Source organism: Poecilia mexicana, unplaced genomic scaffold, assembly GCF_051168715.1.
Source record: "Poecilia mexicana isolate PSO_F unplaced genomic scaffold, ASM5116871v1 scaffold_2, whole genome shotgun sequence".
In the NCBI taxonomy this organism is placed as follows: Eukaryota; Metazoa; Chordata; class Actinopteri; order Cyprinodontiformes; family Poeciliidae; genus Poecilia; species Poecilia mexicana.
In genome coordinates, this window is record NW_028263371.1 from 52,796,002 (window position 1) to 52,811,062 (window position 15,061).

Here is a 15,061-nt window from a genome sequence, read left to right on the forward strand (position 1 = left end):
ATGAAAGTTTCACAGATTAAATATCCTCAATGTTGGCAGAAACAACCACATTAAACAGAAGTAGTCACTCGTCTGTATTTTCCAAAGCAGCAGTTCATCAAAGGAGTTTATTTGTCTCAGTATTGCAGGAGAGGAAACAGTTCCAGGATTTACTGAAGTTTTCTGTCATTATTTATCTTGACCAGCATTTCTTCATATATTTCCACTATTTCCAACATTAAATCCAACCAGCTTTTAACATTCGGAACAGTTGAAGATGCCAAGGTCTGAGGATTATTCTGGCAGCCGTGATCGTCCCACCTAAACCACAGTGTTTTGTTTTTTTTAATATATTGATATATTATGATCTTTAGGTCATAATAATCAAACTTACAGAAGGTCTGAAATATTTCATTCTATTTAATGAATCTATATTAGTGTCACTTTCTGAAACAAGAGACAAAATGTTATTTTTTCAATAAATTTTAATTTTTTGAGATGCACCTGAATATAGTGTCACATTCGAGGTTAAATATATAGAATAAATACTTTTAAAAAATTATTCATTAGAGTTAATATGTTCACTTTTCCCTCATGTCTTGAAGAACAGAACAGTTGTGCTGGCATCTCCCCTGCACCCTCCAACCACTGAGTTAAAAACAGGATCAACTTATTTCTGCAGTGAGTCTTTAAATATCAGAGAAAAGTTAAAAGTTAACTGTTTCTTCATCAGAGCTGATTTTTCAGAGCCTCAATCATCTGTAAAACTGCTTCTGATTAACAATAATTACCTGAACTCCTCTGCTGATGCAGAGTCTGTATTTTCTACAGCCAGGCATCACAGCAACAAAATCACCCAGTTAACAAAATTATCATTTTTTCTCTTGAGTTTAAACAAATCTTAGTCTAGAAACGTTATTTCCTGTTTGATCACATCTAATAAATACTTTTTCAAGGCGGTTTCAGGAAGATCCTGTAGAGTTGATCTCAGGTCAGGGTTTGGTGTGTGTGTGTGTGTGTGTGTGTGTGTGTGTGTGTGTGTGTGTGTGTGTGTGTGTGTGTGTGTGTGTGTGTGTGTGTGTGTGTGTGGGTGTGTTGGACCTGCTGATCCGGTTTCTGACATTTTTTTTTATTTTCATTTCCAGAGAACTTATTATGAATCAAACCAGAAACTCACCTGAGGGCAAAAATGTGTTTTATAGAAACGAGAGTCATCAAACTGATCTTTGTCTCCTAAACTTCAACTGATTTATCTGTTAACATGATATTATTTTATATTCAGTGGATTTAAGTGTCCAATAAATATTCTATTTACTTGTTTCTATGCTGATAATTTATGGTTTGTTCCTTATTGTTTGTCTTTAAGGTCTTACTTTATAGTTTAATTTACTTTGTTTTACTTATTTCTTGTCTTCTGTAGATTCTGGTTAGACTCTCTTTAGTTTTTCTCTCAGTATTTAAGCTCCTTGGTCTCCGTTGTTCAGTTCTGGTTTCTTCCATCCTGATCGTCTCAGCTCCATGTCCTGTTCTTATGTCACCATTATAAGTTTCTTTGTTTTCATTATTATTACCTTTCAATTACATCTGGTTCTCCTACAAGCCTCCCCTTATTACATATTTATTTTGTTTTCTGTTAAAAGAGTGGATCATAATTATTTTTTTGTTTAAAATACAATCATCCTGTATTTAGGCAGGTAAACTACTACTGTCAGATGGATTATTATAATATAATTAAAACTTTGGTATATGTGCTAAATGAGATTCCACTCTAGACTACAGCAGTGACTTGAGGTCAAACCATGCCAGAACTGTTTTTACAAATATCTTCATCCATCAGCCCACATAGGAAGAAGCTGGAAGCAAAATGCACCTAAAAAAATTCACTTTAGTTCAGTTCAAATCAGTAAATCAATGGAGCACCAACATCTGTGTTGCCATAGATTTTCACTAGTTGATCTCACCATCATTTAATCTGTAATTCTTGTCCAGACTTGGTTTGTTTACGTACCAGCTGATCTGATCCAACCCGGAACAATGAAAACTGGTTTTACTGGTAGATCTTAGATCAACAGCAGAGTGAACTTTCAGTTTGCTTTCAGTTTGTCCAGAGAAACTATTTCAGAGAGTTATAAAGAAATTATTTAGAAGACTTGGTGTTTTATATCGAGGAAGATGGAGCTTTTTGCTGTGTTTTTGTTCCTGCTATACGGTGAGATATTTTTCCTCTCTTCAAGCTTAAGTTTATTCAGCTGATCTTTATTTTTTTCCTTCTTCACACACAGTAAAATAATTACCAGGTACAACTAAGCCCACAGCAATGTTTTAAAATGTAGGTCCTTGATCTTTCTCATAAAAAAATGTGATTCTTTCAAGTTTATTGTGAAGTCATTTTCAGAATCAGCAGAAAATATGGCAAATAGAGTCTCTTTATGGTAAATACATCATCCAGAGACATACAGCATCACTGTAGCATCATGTCCTTGCAGAAGCTTAATAACAAATAGTGTCAAAGTAAAATTTAAATCTCTACTGTAACAAGTTCTGGCACGGCTGATTGACAGTAGATTACAAACTGCCTCCCTGTGAGCTGAAAGCAACTGTTCATAGTGGAAACAGGAAACTGTTTAGTGGATCATTCTGCCTCAGAGATGCACAAATGAATCTTTTTTGCTGTTTTTCTTTCTCCTCATTAGTAGATAATATTATTAATCCTGGTCTGCAGTTATCAGCAGCTCTGTGTAGCTCAGGTTTCTCTTGGGGTCACAGTTTCCTTTTGTCATGGTTACAACACTGGATTAGGATTACAGGAGCAATGTTAGAGTGGTTCTGCTCTGACAGACACTTTGTGTTAATGTTGTCCATGTTTACTCCACTTCAGCACCACCTACATGCAGGGCTCCACAGGGTTTCATTCTGGGGTCACTTTTATTTCCATTGGGTCTGTTATAAGGAAGCATCATATTTCTTTTGGTGGTTAAGCAAACCCAACTGCAGTGAGACTTCTGTGTGGTTTGATTGTGATGTGATTCTCTTCAGTGACACAACCTTCTTACATAATTACATAATAATAATCATAATTTTCATCTGTTGTTTATATTCTGGCTTTTTCTGCTCCAGAATAATGATGCATGTCTCACATCAATGACATAAAAGTCACATAAAATGCAACATGACCGTTTTGACTGCAGATACTTTGAAAACAATCAGATATGTATCTGAATTAGTGTCACTCATTCAGATACAGTGTTGGATTGAGTGACTCAGATCAGATTTTTATGGGGGTGAAATTATAGGAAATGAGCCATTAAAACTGCCAGGAAAAAGCCACATACAGGCAACATGTCAGTAAAAAAAGAGGATTTAAGTCGTATTTGCCTGCTGTGTGATCGTAGCCTGTCTTGGGCTCTGGTCTCTCTTTCATTCCTCCAGTTTGTTCAGATTGTTACAGCTCAACTCTTAACAAGAGCTCATAGGTTTGAACCAATTTAAAATATATTCTGTGATTCTATTGGTTACAGAATATAGTTTAAAACCCTCTTACTGACTTATAAATGCCCATAAAGAGTTGTATGCATGTTAGCCTGAACAAGTGCAGACATTCAGACCTGAAGCTGTTAATAACGGCTCTACTTCATGTGAAGTGGAGACAAATTATAGTTGACTAAAAGTTTAATTTCAAAGATCTACATGTTGTTAGCAGGTGATTCTGTCCTCTCTGCCTCTTGCATCCTCAGTTATATATAGTATTATTCAAATATGAAGAAATGCAGGATTATTGTAAATAATTAACTTGCTGAAATTGTGAAAATGATCCTTTTCTGTTTTTCAGTCAGTCTTCATAACACTGAAAAAGCACTTAGAAATACAGAGAACTGGGACACAGTTTGATCAACAGTAAATTAAATATTTATAGACTGCATGTCTTTGGTTTAAATGTATTTATTTTAATAAACTGATTTAAAACTTGTCCTTTATTTGTCTTCCAGCCTCTCAGGATTCTTTGGCTGTGACAGTGGAGGTTCAGGAGGGGGAACCGTCTGTCGTTCTGCCCTGTCAGATCAGCAAAACATTAGAAGAGATTGTTACAGTGAAATGGAGTCGCTTTGATCTCAATCCCAACACTGTCCATCAACGGGACGTAGCAGACGACCTACATGGACAAAATCAGGTTTTCAGAGGAAGAACTTCAATGATACCTGAGGCTCTGGACTCTGGTGACTTCAGCCTCACTCTGAGAAAACCTCAACTTTTAGACAGCGGCATCTACATCTGCAGCATGACTGAGAATCAGGAGGAAACAGCTCTGTCTGGCGTTCAGCTGCATGTCAAAGGTCAGCTACCTTTCACTCCTCCCAGTTATTAAAACCAGTTGTTTCCTGGTTTGTAATGTCTAATAAATAATCTTGGTTAAATATGGTCACTCAGCAACCATTGAGCTGATTTATGGTCAGGGTTTTGGCAAATAATTTTCATTAAATAAAAAACATATCCGAGTAAAAAATATGTTTTACTGAACAGTTATAAAGTCGAGTCATCAAGCTGATTGAACTATGTCTCCTAAAACATTTTATTTTTCTATAGATTTTTGTCACTTTTCAATAATTATTCAATGACAGATATTCTGTCCTGATAATCATCCTGTAGTTGACAGATAAACTAATTCAGCTGTCAGAGTCTTCATCATCTATTAGTTAAATATCTCATCACTTCCTTATTTGTGGATTCAACTTATTTTTGCTGAAATGTATCAGATTCTACTGGTGGGAACTTATGGAGACATCAGCAGTAAAGATAACTGATATAAACTCCAGCTCCTCCCAATGACATTTATTTACAGTCCAATTAGATTCTAGTTGTGATAGAAAACAAAGAAAGCAGGTTTATCTAACGAGATCCAGCTAATGATATTAAGTTGCTGACTTCAGACTCATTTTGAGCAGAACCTGAACAGGGTGGAATAAAAGAGAAGAATATTGGTTTTTACCACATTGGGAAAAAGCCTAAAGCAACACTGTAGGCAGGGAGCCCAGTCCTACCTAAGATACCTGGTAGTTTAGCTAGGCTTAGTGTAAAATATTATATAAATTAGGTTATGGAGCTGTTCAACATCCAGCTTAGGGCAGCAGAGCCTCTCTGTGCTGTTCAGTCTCCAGTGACCAGCATGTTGAAATAACATGTTCAGGTTGACAAAGTGTGCCGTATTTTCCGCACCTAAAAACCTTCAATTTCCTCAAAAGCCGACGGTGCGCCTTATAATCCGGTGCGCCTTATATATGGACCAATATTGAGCCACAACAGGTCTAGCAACTACGGTAAGCAGCCGCCGACTTCATTTTCCCCGTAGAAGAAGAAGTGCGTGGTGCATGCTGGGATATTTGTCAGAACGCTGGTTTGTTAATAAAGTTTGATAATACATTTAAAGCCAGGGGGGCCGAGGGGCGGGGGAAGAGAGACAGAGACTTTTTTTCCAAAGAACTTTATTAAATGAAATTAGTATACATCAAAACAACATAATGAAGTATACAACACAGTACAACAGCCAAGCAACACAGCCAGGGGTGATTAGATAAGAACATGCAAAGATGTACATATTGAGATTGTCCTTTGAGCCTTTTCATTTGTAGAGTTTGTTATTGATTTGATATATAGTGAGAGACAGAGACTGCGGGGCAGCGTGTCGGTTGGTCTGTGTTACCCAGAAAGCAGTTGGGCACAATATCACAACACCAACACCGTGAGTGAAACAATGACTCAGGCAGATTACTATTTAAAGTACTTGGGGGCGAGTTATTTATAAATGTAGATGTGTAATAAGAGTACGGATCAAATTCTAAAGAGTCTAGTCTATGTGCTTTATATATGAAAAAAAGTTTTAAAATAGGCCATTCATTGAAGGTGCGGAAAATACGGTAATCTCCACACTCCAGTTGTACCAAATGTACTAACTGGAAGGGAACAAATTAAGAGTTTAATCAAAAAGAAACAGCAGTAAGCTGGGCTGGAAGGGAAATGTTCTGTTAGCGTTGACCATCATTTCCAAAGGGCTACATATTGTTATCTTATCTAGTGTTATTCACATAAGAATTGATGTGATGAATTTGTGAAAATGATCCTTTTTCTGGACTTCATTAACTGTCTGGAGTTTTTCCCCTATTGCTTTATAACACTGCAAAAAGTAGTAATATAGAGAACTGGGAGCCGGTTGGGTTATATGATTAACTGATTAAAAGAAAAAAGTTTCTAATGTTTAAATTTATTAATTTTGACATGTTGATTTAAAACATTTATTCTCTCTATTTGTCCTTCCAGCCTCTCAGGATTCTTTAGATGTGACTCTAGATGTTTATCAGGGGGATTCATCTGTCGTTCTGCCCTGCAAGAGTAAATCATCAGAAGGGATTCTCATCGTGAAATGGAGTCGCTTTGACCTCAATCCCAACACTGTCCATCAACGGGGAGAAGGAGACGACCTACAAGCTCAAAATGTTCTCTTCAGTGGACGAACATCAATGAGGTCTGATGCTGTAGATGTTGGTGATTTCAGCCTCACTCTAAGAGAACCTCAACTTCTAGACAGCGGTGTCTACATCTGCAGCATTCGTCAGGAGACGGAAGAAAAAATGCTGACGGGCATTAAGCTGAATGTCAAAGGTCAGCTAATTTGGTGTATATACACACACACACACACACACACACACACACACACGCACACACCCCACACACACACACACACACACACACACACACACACACACACACACACACACACACACACACACACACACACACAGTATATATCCAAAATTATTGTGTAATCCACAATGTGGGTCATAATCAATAATTGAATTCAGATGTTTCAATCACGTCCTTGGTTGCAGATATAAAATCCAGCATGTAAACATTCAGGTTATAACCAACATTAGCAACAAGACGCTCTGAGAAGTTCAGTGGATTCTAAAGTGGCATCTTGACAGGATCTAATTCAGTTTATTTATTTATATATATATTGTGTTTTCTACAAAAACAAATAATTTTAATTCAGTCAAACATACATTCCAATTAATTCTGGATATTAAACAGTTCATTAAGTTCAGCTTATTATTCAGATTAGTTTAAACATTTTCTATCTAAGGAAACCCAGCAGATTGTATCAAGTTACTGACAGGATGAATCTGTGGAATGAGTCTGAGATATTCTCTCTATTAAATGTTTTACTTTAGTGATAAACTGAAAGTGACTAAGAATGACAGACAGCAATATGTACCGATGTTAAAAGATCAGCAATCTAAATGTTTACAACACAAGTCTGGATGTCCAGAAATGAGTTTTGATATGGATGTTATGAACAACTCGTCATGATTTTCTTATGATTCTCCACTCTTGATGGTTTATGCTTCTGTTTTTGGTAACACTTTATTTGAAGGGAGGTGAATAAGACTGTCATGACACTGTCATAAACATGACATAACACCTGTCATGAACATGAATAAGCCTTCATGAATATTTATGACTGTCGTCATAAAGCGTCGTTCTGTAAATTATGACACTTTTAATACAAAGTTGACATTATTCAAAATGTCTTTGTTATGACAACTTGACATTAACCAATAAATCATTACTGTTCAAACTTTACCTTTAATAACATAAAGTTACCTAATTTTTAAAGTAAAATCAGTAATTATTTTATAACAAATTTATATCAGTAATGATTTCTTGGTTAATGTCAAGTTGTCATAACAACGGCATTTTGAATAATGTCAACTTTGTATTAAAAGTGTCATAATTTACCGAATGACGCTTTATGACAACAGTCATAAATATTCATGAAGGCTTATTCATGTTCATGACAGGTGTTATGTCATGTTCATGAAAGTGTCATGTCAGTTTTATTCACCTCCCTTCAAATAAAGTGTTACCCAGTTTTTTTATGTCTTCCTGAGATTGTGAGCTAAAGGGCTTTGCTGGACACCAGCATGATCACACAGGGTGAAACTGGTTGTATTCATCCTGAAGTGACATTAGAGATGTTTGCTGAATGTGTTGAGTCAGTTTTCACTCTATTATTGAGTGGTTTGGAGAAGTCTGGACTAAAGTCATGAGTCTTAGGATCGAGTCAGACTGGAGTCACAAATTATAAAACTGTGAAATTGACTTTCACACTAAAATCTCCTGGCTGGACTTCAGTTTGAACCCTGATATCTTACAACAAGCAGAAGGTTTGTTACAATGAAAACTCACCTAATGCATAACTGTGCATCCTCACTTTTTACCAATATATTCTCAACCTGTTATCAAGTTTTGTCAGGTTTGCTTTACTGTGTGATTCCCCACTTGAAAGGAATAGTCTCTACTATGAAACTTTTAACTGGTTTTCACTCAAAGAGCCTTCAATTTAGCTGATCCATCTTTATTGTTTATGACGGTCACCATGGTGATGTGATGTAGCCTTTCACCCATAGGTAAAAAACCTCAGAAGAAAGGTCAGCAGAGAAGAGTGGCTGCCTGGCATTTCACCAGAACAGTTATTACAACATGCATGCTGTATCTTCAGGTGTGATGCATCATAAACATGTCATACTTTAGTAACTGTTAAAAATGTATTTATTTTCCACATGCAAATTTGTAAGATATAAATTGCCAGCTACAATGAAATACATTGTTGTTCAGATGATCCTCATTATTTTTGAGTGATCATTTACATATTTCTTTAATCAGTTAAAGATTTATTAATTTGCAGCTTAACTCCTCATTATTCCCAAATCTAACAAAATTGAAAAGAAAAATATACATTTTTGTTAGGAAAACCAATTGGTCAAAAACCTAGAGAGGTAACAATATCTAATTTTCATAACATACTTAAAGCTGCAGTGACTTTTATTTAAAAAATGTTTTTCTACATATTTGTTAAAACTGTCATCATGTCATGACAGTTTAAGACAGATAATCTGAAAAGATCACCTCCTCTACCTCCTCCCTGTGCTGCTGTCATCTGCAGAAATCAGAAACAACCAATCAGAGCCAGGAGGAAGGTCTTAGCGCTGTCAGTCAAGCTCATGAATGCGCTGCTCAATCTGCTAATGGTGGAGGAACAATTTACTGTTACAGGAAAACAGTTTAACTCAGGGCTGTCAAACTCCAGTCCTGAAGGGCCACAGTCCTGCAGTTTTTATTTAATGAAAAGATTCACTGAAACATAACATGGTACCAGTTAACCTGTTGGTTCCTTTCAAGTTCTGCATCCAATCAGAACTCAAAATCCCAGATTGACTCCAGTCTGAATCCTGAACCTGAGAAGAAGAAAAAATGAGATGGAAAACACAAACTGACCGACAGACATGTAACAGGTTAAGCAACTTGATTTGTATTTTAAATTAGTTAAAAGTTTAGGACTCAACTCAAGACTGAAATGTCTTGATGTCAAACCCGACCTGAGACTATCATGTATTTACTTGGATGGAAAGAAATAAGAAATTAGTCCAATATTTTCTATTTCGTGAAGCTTCAAGTAAAACAGGTTACTGATTTTGAATACATGAGAACAGCTTTGGATAATAGATTCTCCTTGAACTCTATGCAGATTATTACTTCAAGTCAAGATGGTAAGTTTTTACCTTGAAACAACTGGAAGCTTCACTGCCAGTAAACACACATTGATCATAGATTATAAATTACTTACGGAGTGTTTTGTCCTGAAAAGCTGATCAGACAATTAAGATTAGCTCTAAACAATTCTTACTTTATGATAAATACGTACATAAGAAAGTCATCAGGTCTATAAAGATTCTTATTTATTCAGTAATTCAGCTTTTTTCCATCTGGCAGAAGATAAAATTTTCTGGTCTGAAAAAACTGCGATGAAAAACATTTTTTAATTTTTAGATGTAACTTTTTAAAGAAGGAAATAATGAAATATCTCAGTTTCTTTCCAGACATGAATATCTCTATGTATGTTTTTGTTTGGAATTATGTACTTTGCTGATTTATTGATGCTACAAGTTTTGTACATTTTAGGATTTCAATTTATCTACATTTATAGTCAAAGTATTTTATTGTCAATCACATCTATTAGAATCAAGATTACGTCTCTTGCCATCCCTTTAAGCTAAAAACTCAGCTGTCATACAATTAAACAGAAGGTTTTTAGAACCCATTAAAAAAACAAAGTTGGAGTTGCATTATAAAATATAACTTATCTTCATAACATTTTGTGTTATGAAGATGAAGAAATCATGACTCTCTTCCTCTCCCAGGTTTATTTGGGTTTTCACAGCCAAAATGCCCTGCAAGGTGGACAGTGAATTATCCAACCTTATTTTACCTTTTCTAGTCATGAGTGGATTGAATTTACTACATAAATTTTACTGAAAAATTATTTGTCTTTTGGATCAACACTTTAACTGAATTAAGTTCCTAAAATGTAACTATTTGGACAAAACTTTCTGACATGAGGCTTTTTACTTCAACTAAATGACTAAAAGGAAAGTAGAAAAGAGAAACAACATGTGACCAGCAGGGGGAGATTCTTTATGCACAAGATGAACCGGAACACAAACTGAATGCACAAGATTTTATTAACAATTTTCTTAAAATATTTCTCTTTTTAAAAACATGGCTTCAGGCCTAATACTCGGTCCCTGAACAAAAAGTTATGAGGTGAGGACAAATTCATTTATTAAAAAAGAAAATAAAGAAGAAAAAAAAGAAAGCAAACACATTAGTAATTTCAATAATGCACAACAAATACAAAATGTGAAAGAAAAACACTTCAAGCAGTGGAACAAATTGTTGTCATTCAGTTTCAAATGCCTCAACAAGCCAGAGGAGTCATGCCACACAGCCTGTCCAACAGCAACAGGTTAACAGGTTTAGTCGAGAGCAGCCAGGTAAAATAAATTAAAATCTAATAGGTGCTTAGCCAGGAGTGGAAACACAGCCTGAACAGGAGGGAGCAGATCAGCAGGTCAGGACTAGTTGGAAGCTGCAACAACCTGCAGCTGCAGCCGCAGAGCAACGCTGCAGAAACACAGCAGGTGCAGCACCTAAAACCAACCATAATCCCAGCCATCGATTGCAAAAATACCACTTATGATCTCAGATGAGCAGATCAAGAACACAAGCCAACATGTAGCAGGGGAAACAAAGACACACACACCTTGATTGATGCTTCACACACACCTTGATTGATGCTTCACACACACCTTGATTGATCCTTCACACACACCTTGATTGATGCTTCACACACACCTTGATTGATGCTTCACACACACCTTGATGCTTCACACACACCTTGATGCTTCACACAGACCTTGATTGATGCTTCACACACACCTTGATTGATGCTTCACACACACCTTGATTGATGCTTCACACACACCTTGATGCTTCACACACACCTTGATTGATGCTTCACACACACCTTGATGCTTCACACACACCTTGATGCTTCACACACACCTTGATGCTTCACACACACCTTGATTGATGCTTCACACACACCTTGATTGATGCTTCACACACACCTTGATTGATGCTTCACACACACCTTGATTGATGCTTCACACACACCTTGATTGATGCTTCACACACACCTTGCAGTGCCTGTCCAACTATGAAGGTATCTGCCACCAATCAGCAGTGAGCTTCTGACTGCATCTGGTGCTCAGAGTGGGGAGGATGGAAAACCATCCACCACAAAAAGAAACAAATGATCTCAGAATAGAAAAATGTCTAATCTCTAACTGGTCTTTGTTTTTCCATAGAGATTTTTCCAACTTGGGCCAAAATTTTCCTGGCTCTGCTGATTCTACTTCCTGTTTCTGGAGGCCTTTTATTTCATTTCCGACATTATTTCATGTCAGGTGAGTTCCTCTTACATCAGCATCAGTACTAATGTCCAACATGCTGAGGTTTTCTGAGTTTTCCTGAGACAGATTGTGAACATTTCAGACAATGAAGCCTGTATTGACACAGAAAGATGAAGGAAGCTTCATAGTCGTGGTTTCATTGTTTACGGTTATGGATAAAATGCTGAGTTTTCCTGGTTTCTATGGTCAGGAGCTGAACCCACATGAACTCAATATACGTTTGTGGGTGAATGAGAATAGAAATAATCTACAAGTTTATAATAGGAAGTACTGCAGAACTACACAAAATGGTTGAATTATCCGTCTTGTTATGAAGATAAATAAATCATGGCGTTCCTCCTCCCATCAACAGTCTCCAGGTTCACCTGGTTTTTCTGAGCCAAAATGGAAAAACCCATTGGGAAAACTTGTAAAAGTTTCCACATTGCTTTGATTTTTGGCATTTTGTTTCACTATAACTATTATAACTATAATCCTGCTGATCTTAATCCTACTGTTGAAGACCAAAAATAACAGAAATTCTAAATTGCAAACATTTATTACGGACGTCCAGATCAGATTTTTTGCCCCCAAATCAGAGTCTTTATTTTGAGTTTTGGCCGATACAGAGTCCCAATCTGATACTTAAAAAAAATCATTTCAAAAATAAAGAACAAAGAAACCGAATAAACAGAATAAACAGAATAAATATACATATATAGATGATCCCTGACTGAGATTTAACACTCGATTCTGATTGAGTCTGAAATTACATAATGTCAAACAACATGGTAGATAAAACATTAAAACATTAAAGTTACACATAAATATTTTCATTGTTTTTTATTTTATTTTCTCTACCATTGCACATCATAAAATGCTTTAAGCTGCTGCTGTTTCTGGTAAAAGAAAGACAAATGTCTGATTAGTTGACCTGCAGCTTCAGACCAGCAAACGTTTCTATGATTCACTGAATGATTTACGTCTGTAAGGTTGATGCACTGCAGCACAAAACCTTCAAATGCAATGATGATGAAATAATTACTAATAATTGAAAACTAGAATGTAAGACTTTTCTAACATCAACCTTAGCCTTGTAGGGTCGATTCCATAAAAGGACAAACTGAAATTCCCAGATCCAGAGTTCTGATGAGTTTCTGTCTGTCCTGCTGAATATTCCTGCTGTTTCTCATCCACTAGACATAAATCAAACCCACATTACAGGATGATGATATGAAGTCACTGAAACTTTTCTCTGCTTTGAACTCATCAGTAACTGTTTTTCTCTCCAGTTAGTAGGAAACAACAGTGATGCAGTTATCAGGTGGTTAAAAGGTACAAATATATTCATAACCATGTGGATGATAGTGAATCTTTTCTTCTGAGTCTTTGAGAGGAAGTTTAGATCACATGGATCCTCTGTCAGCATCTGGTCACTAAATCCTGAGCTCCACTTTGTGACTGAGGTGTTTTTCTCCTGGATTATCACTGAGGCTCCATCACTGTGAACATCATCAGTTCTGCTGCTGTCAGTGCAGCTCATCTGTTTGTTTCTCAGTCTACAGGGTGGAGGTGGATTCAGGAGAGGCGTCTGTTCTGCTGCCATTTAAAACTGCAGTCCGTCTGCCTGAAAATGTCTCAGTATGGTGGAGACACAACACTGGGAGGATGGTCCACGGGTGTTACAGAGATGGTTTCATGTGTTCTGTGGATTTCGGGAACTGGTCTGAACAACATGATCAGTATGAAAACAGAACAAAGATTGTGAAAAAAGGTAAATTTGGAGATTTCAGTTTGATCCTGAATAAACCAACAGACAGAGACACAGGAACCTACAGCTGCACCGTTTACGATTGGAGGTCAGAAAACATCCTGACCATGAAGCAGGTGCTTCTTGATGTCAAAGGTCAGTGCTGTAAATATAGATCATATTTCATCAATAATATATTTAATAAGAGTTGGTCTTTATGCTGAGTTATTAATATGATGGTTAAAATGAGGAAATATGTTATAAAAATATAATGTATAATAATAAAACAATATAAATTATGTGATAAACAACATTGTAATACTAATTATTATAGATGCTATGAAATAAAATGTTTTTCATTGGTTTTATGTAGAACTATTAGATTTTTAGCAGTACCAGTATTCAACCTTTCATTTATCTATTGTTCATATCCTCTTATCCATTCAGATGACACTGAGGTTTTGGTTTCTATAACCACTGGATTAGAAACGGGTTCACCATGAATAGTTCGCCTGAACAAGTGAAATATAAAATTACTGAGCTTTAATGTTTCAGTTTAGTTTTTCAGTTGCAGAATTAAACTAATAAATATAATTATGTTTATGCTTTTATTAAAGTATCAACTTATTGTAAAAACAGAGTCAAACTGTCCTTTAATCATATTCTAACTTTCTCCTCTCCTCCATCCAGCTGGTCCTGACTCTCTCATCATATCCATAGACTTTGGTTCAGGATTCAGTGGCTACGCCTTCAATGTTAAACCCAGACAGGAAGGAGGAGAGACCCAGATAAAGAGATGGAGGAATGGACTTGGACTAGACACCCCAAAGACTCCAACCTGCATCCTGTTAGATGAACATGAAGAATTTATGAAGTTTGGTTATGAAGCTAAAACAGCATTTAATAATATGAGAGGAGGAGAAGCTGAGAAACATTATTTCTTTGAAAACATCAAGTGGTGGATCCTTAACATGGTAAGTAAAAGTAAAGAACTACAGAAAAATCTTCTTCTTTCTTGGATCCTATCATGTTTTCTATGAACACACCAGCCTTCTCATTTTGAAACTGTCACTATTTGAATTATCTAACATTTTAAACCTGACATGTAGATAGTGTTAAGGAAATAAATAAGTCTCACCAAAGGTGAAACCCTGAGTCAATCAAGAACAAAATGCATTTTGATTATTATTTTATCAAGAAATTAACCAAAGAATAGGAGCAATGACTCCCCTCACTAGTCCAGGGAAGTGAAAAAAGATGAAAGTTCATCACTTTTAATATCCACCAGCCTCTAACAGAGATGGGAGAAAAAGAGAGAATCCCAGAGATGTGAAGTTTTAGTTTTTTCACAACTCTGATATTTGGACCTGCAGACTGAGACCTGATGGTTCAAACCCAGTTCAGAAATATCCTTTATTATGTGTTTCCAGCGAGCTGCTCCACATGAAGGATGCTTTATAGCTATGATTGATTGATTGATTGATTGATT

At 36.2% G+C, this 15,061-nt stretch overlaps 1 protein-coding gene across 1 annotated transcript in view; it reads left to right on the forward strand.

Annotated features, from left to right (window-relative positions):
• The first annotated feature begins 2,052 nt into the window (after nt 1-2,052).
• LOC106907388 (heat shock 70 kDa protein 12A-like) overlaps nt 2,053-15,061 on the forward strand; it is a 32,464-nt gene continuing 19,455 nt past the window's right edge. The window contains exons 1-6 of the mRNA XM_088002870.1: nt 2,053-2,188; nt 3,966-4,310; nt 6,289-6,630; nt 11,739-11,837; nt 13,381-13,728; nt 14,263-14,530. Coding sequence (XP_087858996.1) covers nt 2,152-2,188; nt 3,966-4,310; nt 6,289-6,630; nt 11,739-11,837; nt 13,381-13,728; nt 14,263-14,530 — 1,439 coding nt within the window. The 5' untranslated portion in view covers nt 2,053-2,151. The remainder of the gene's footprint in view (nt 2,189-3,965; nt 4,311-6,288; nt 6,631-11,738; nt 11,838-13,380; nt 13,729-14,262; nt 14,531-15,061) is intronic.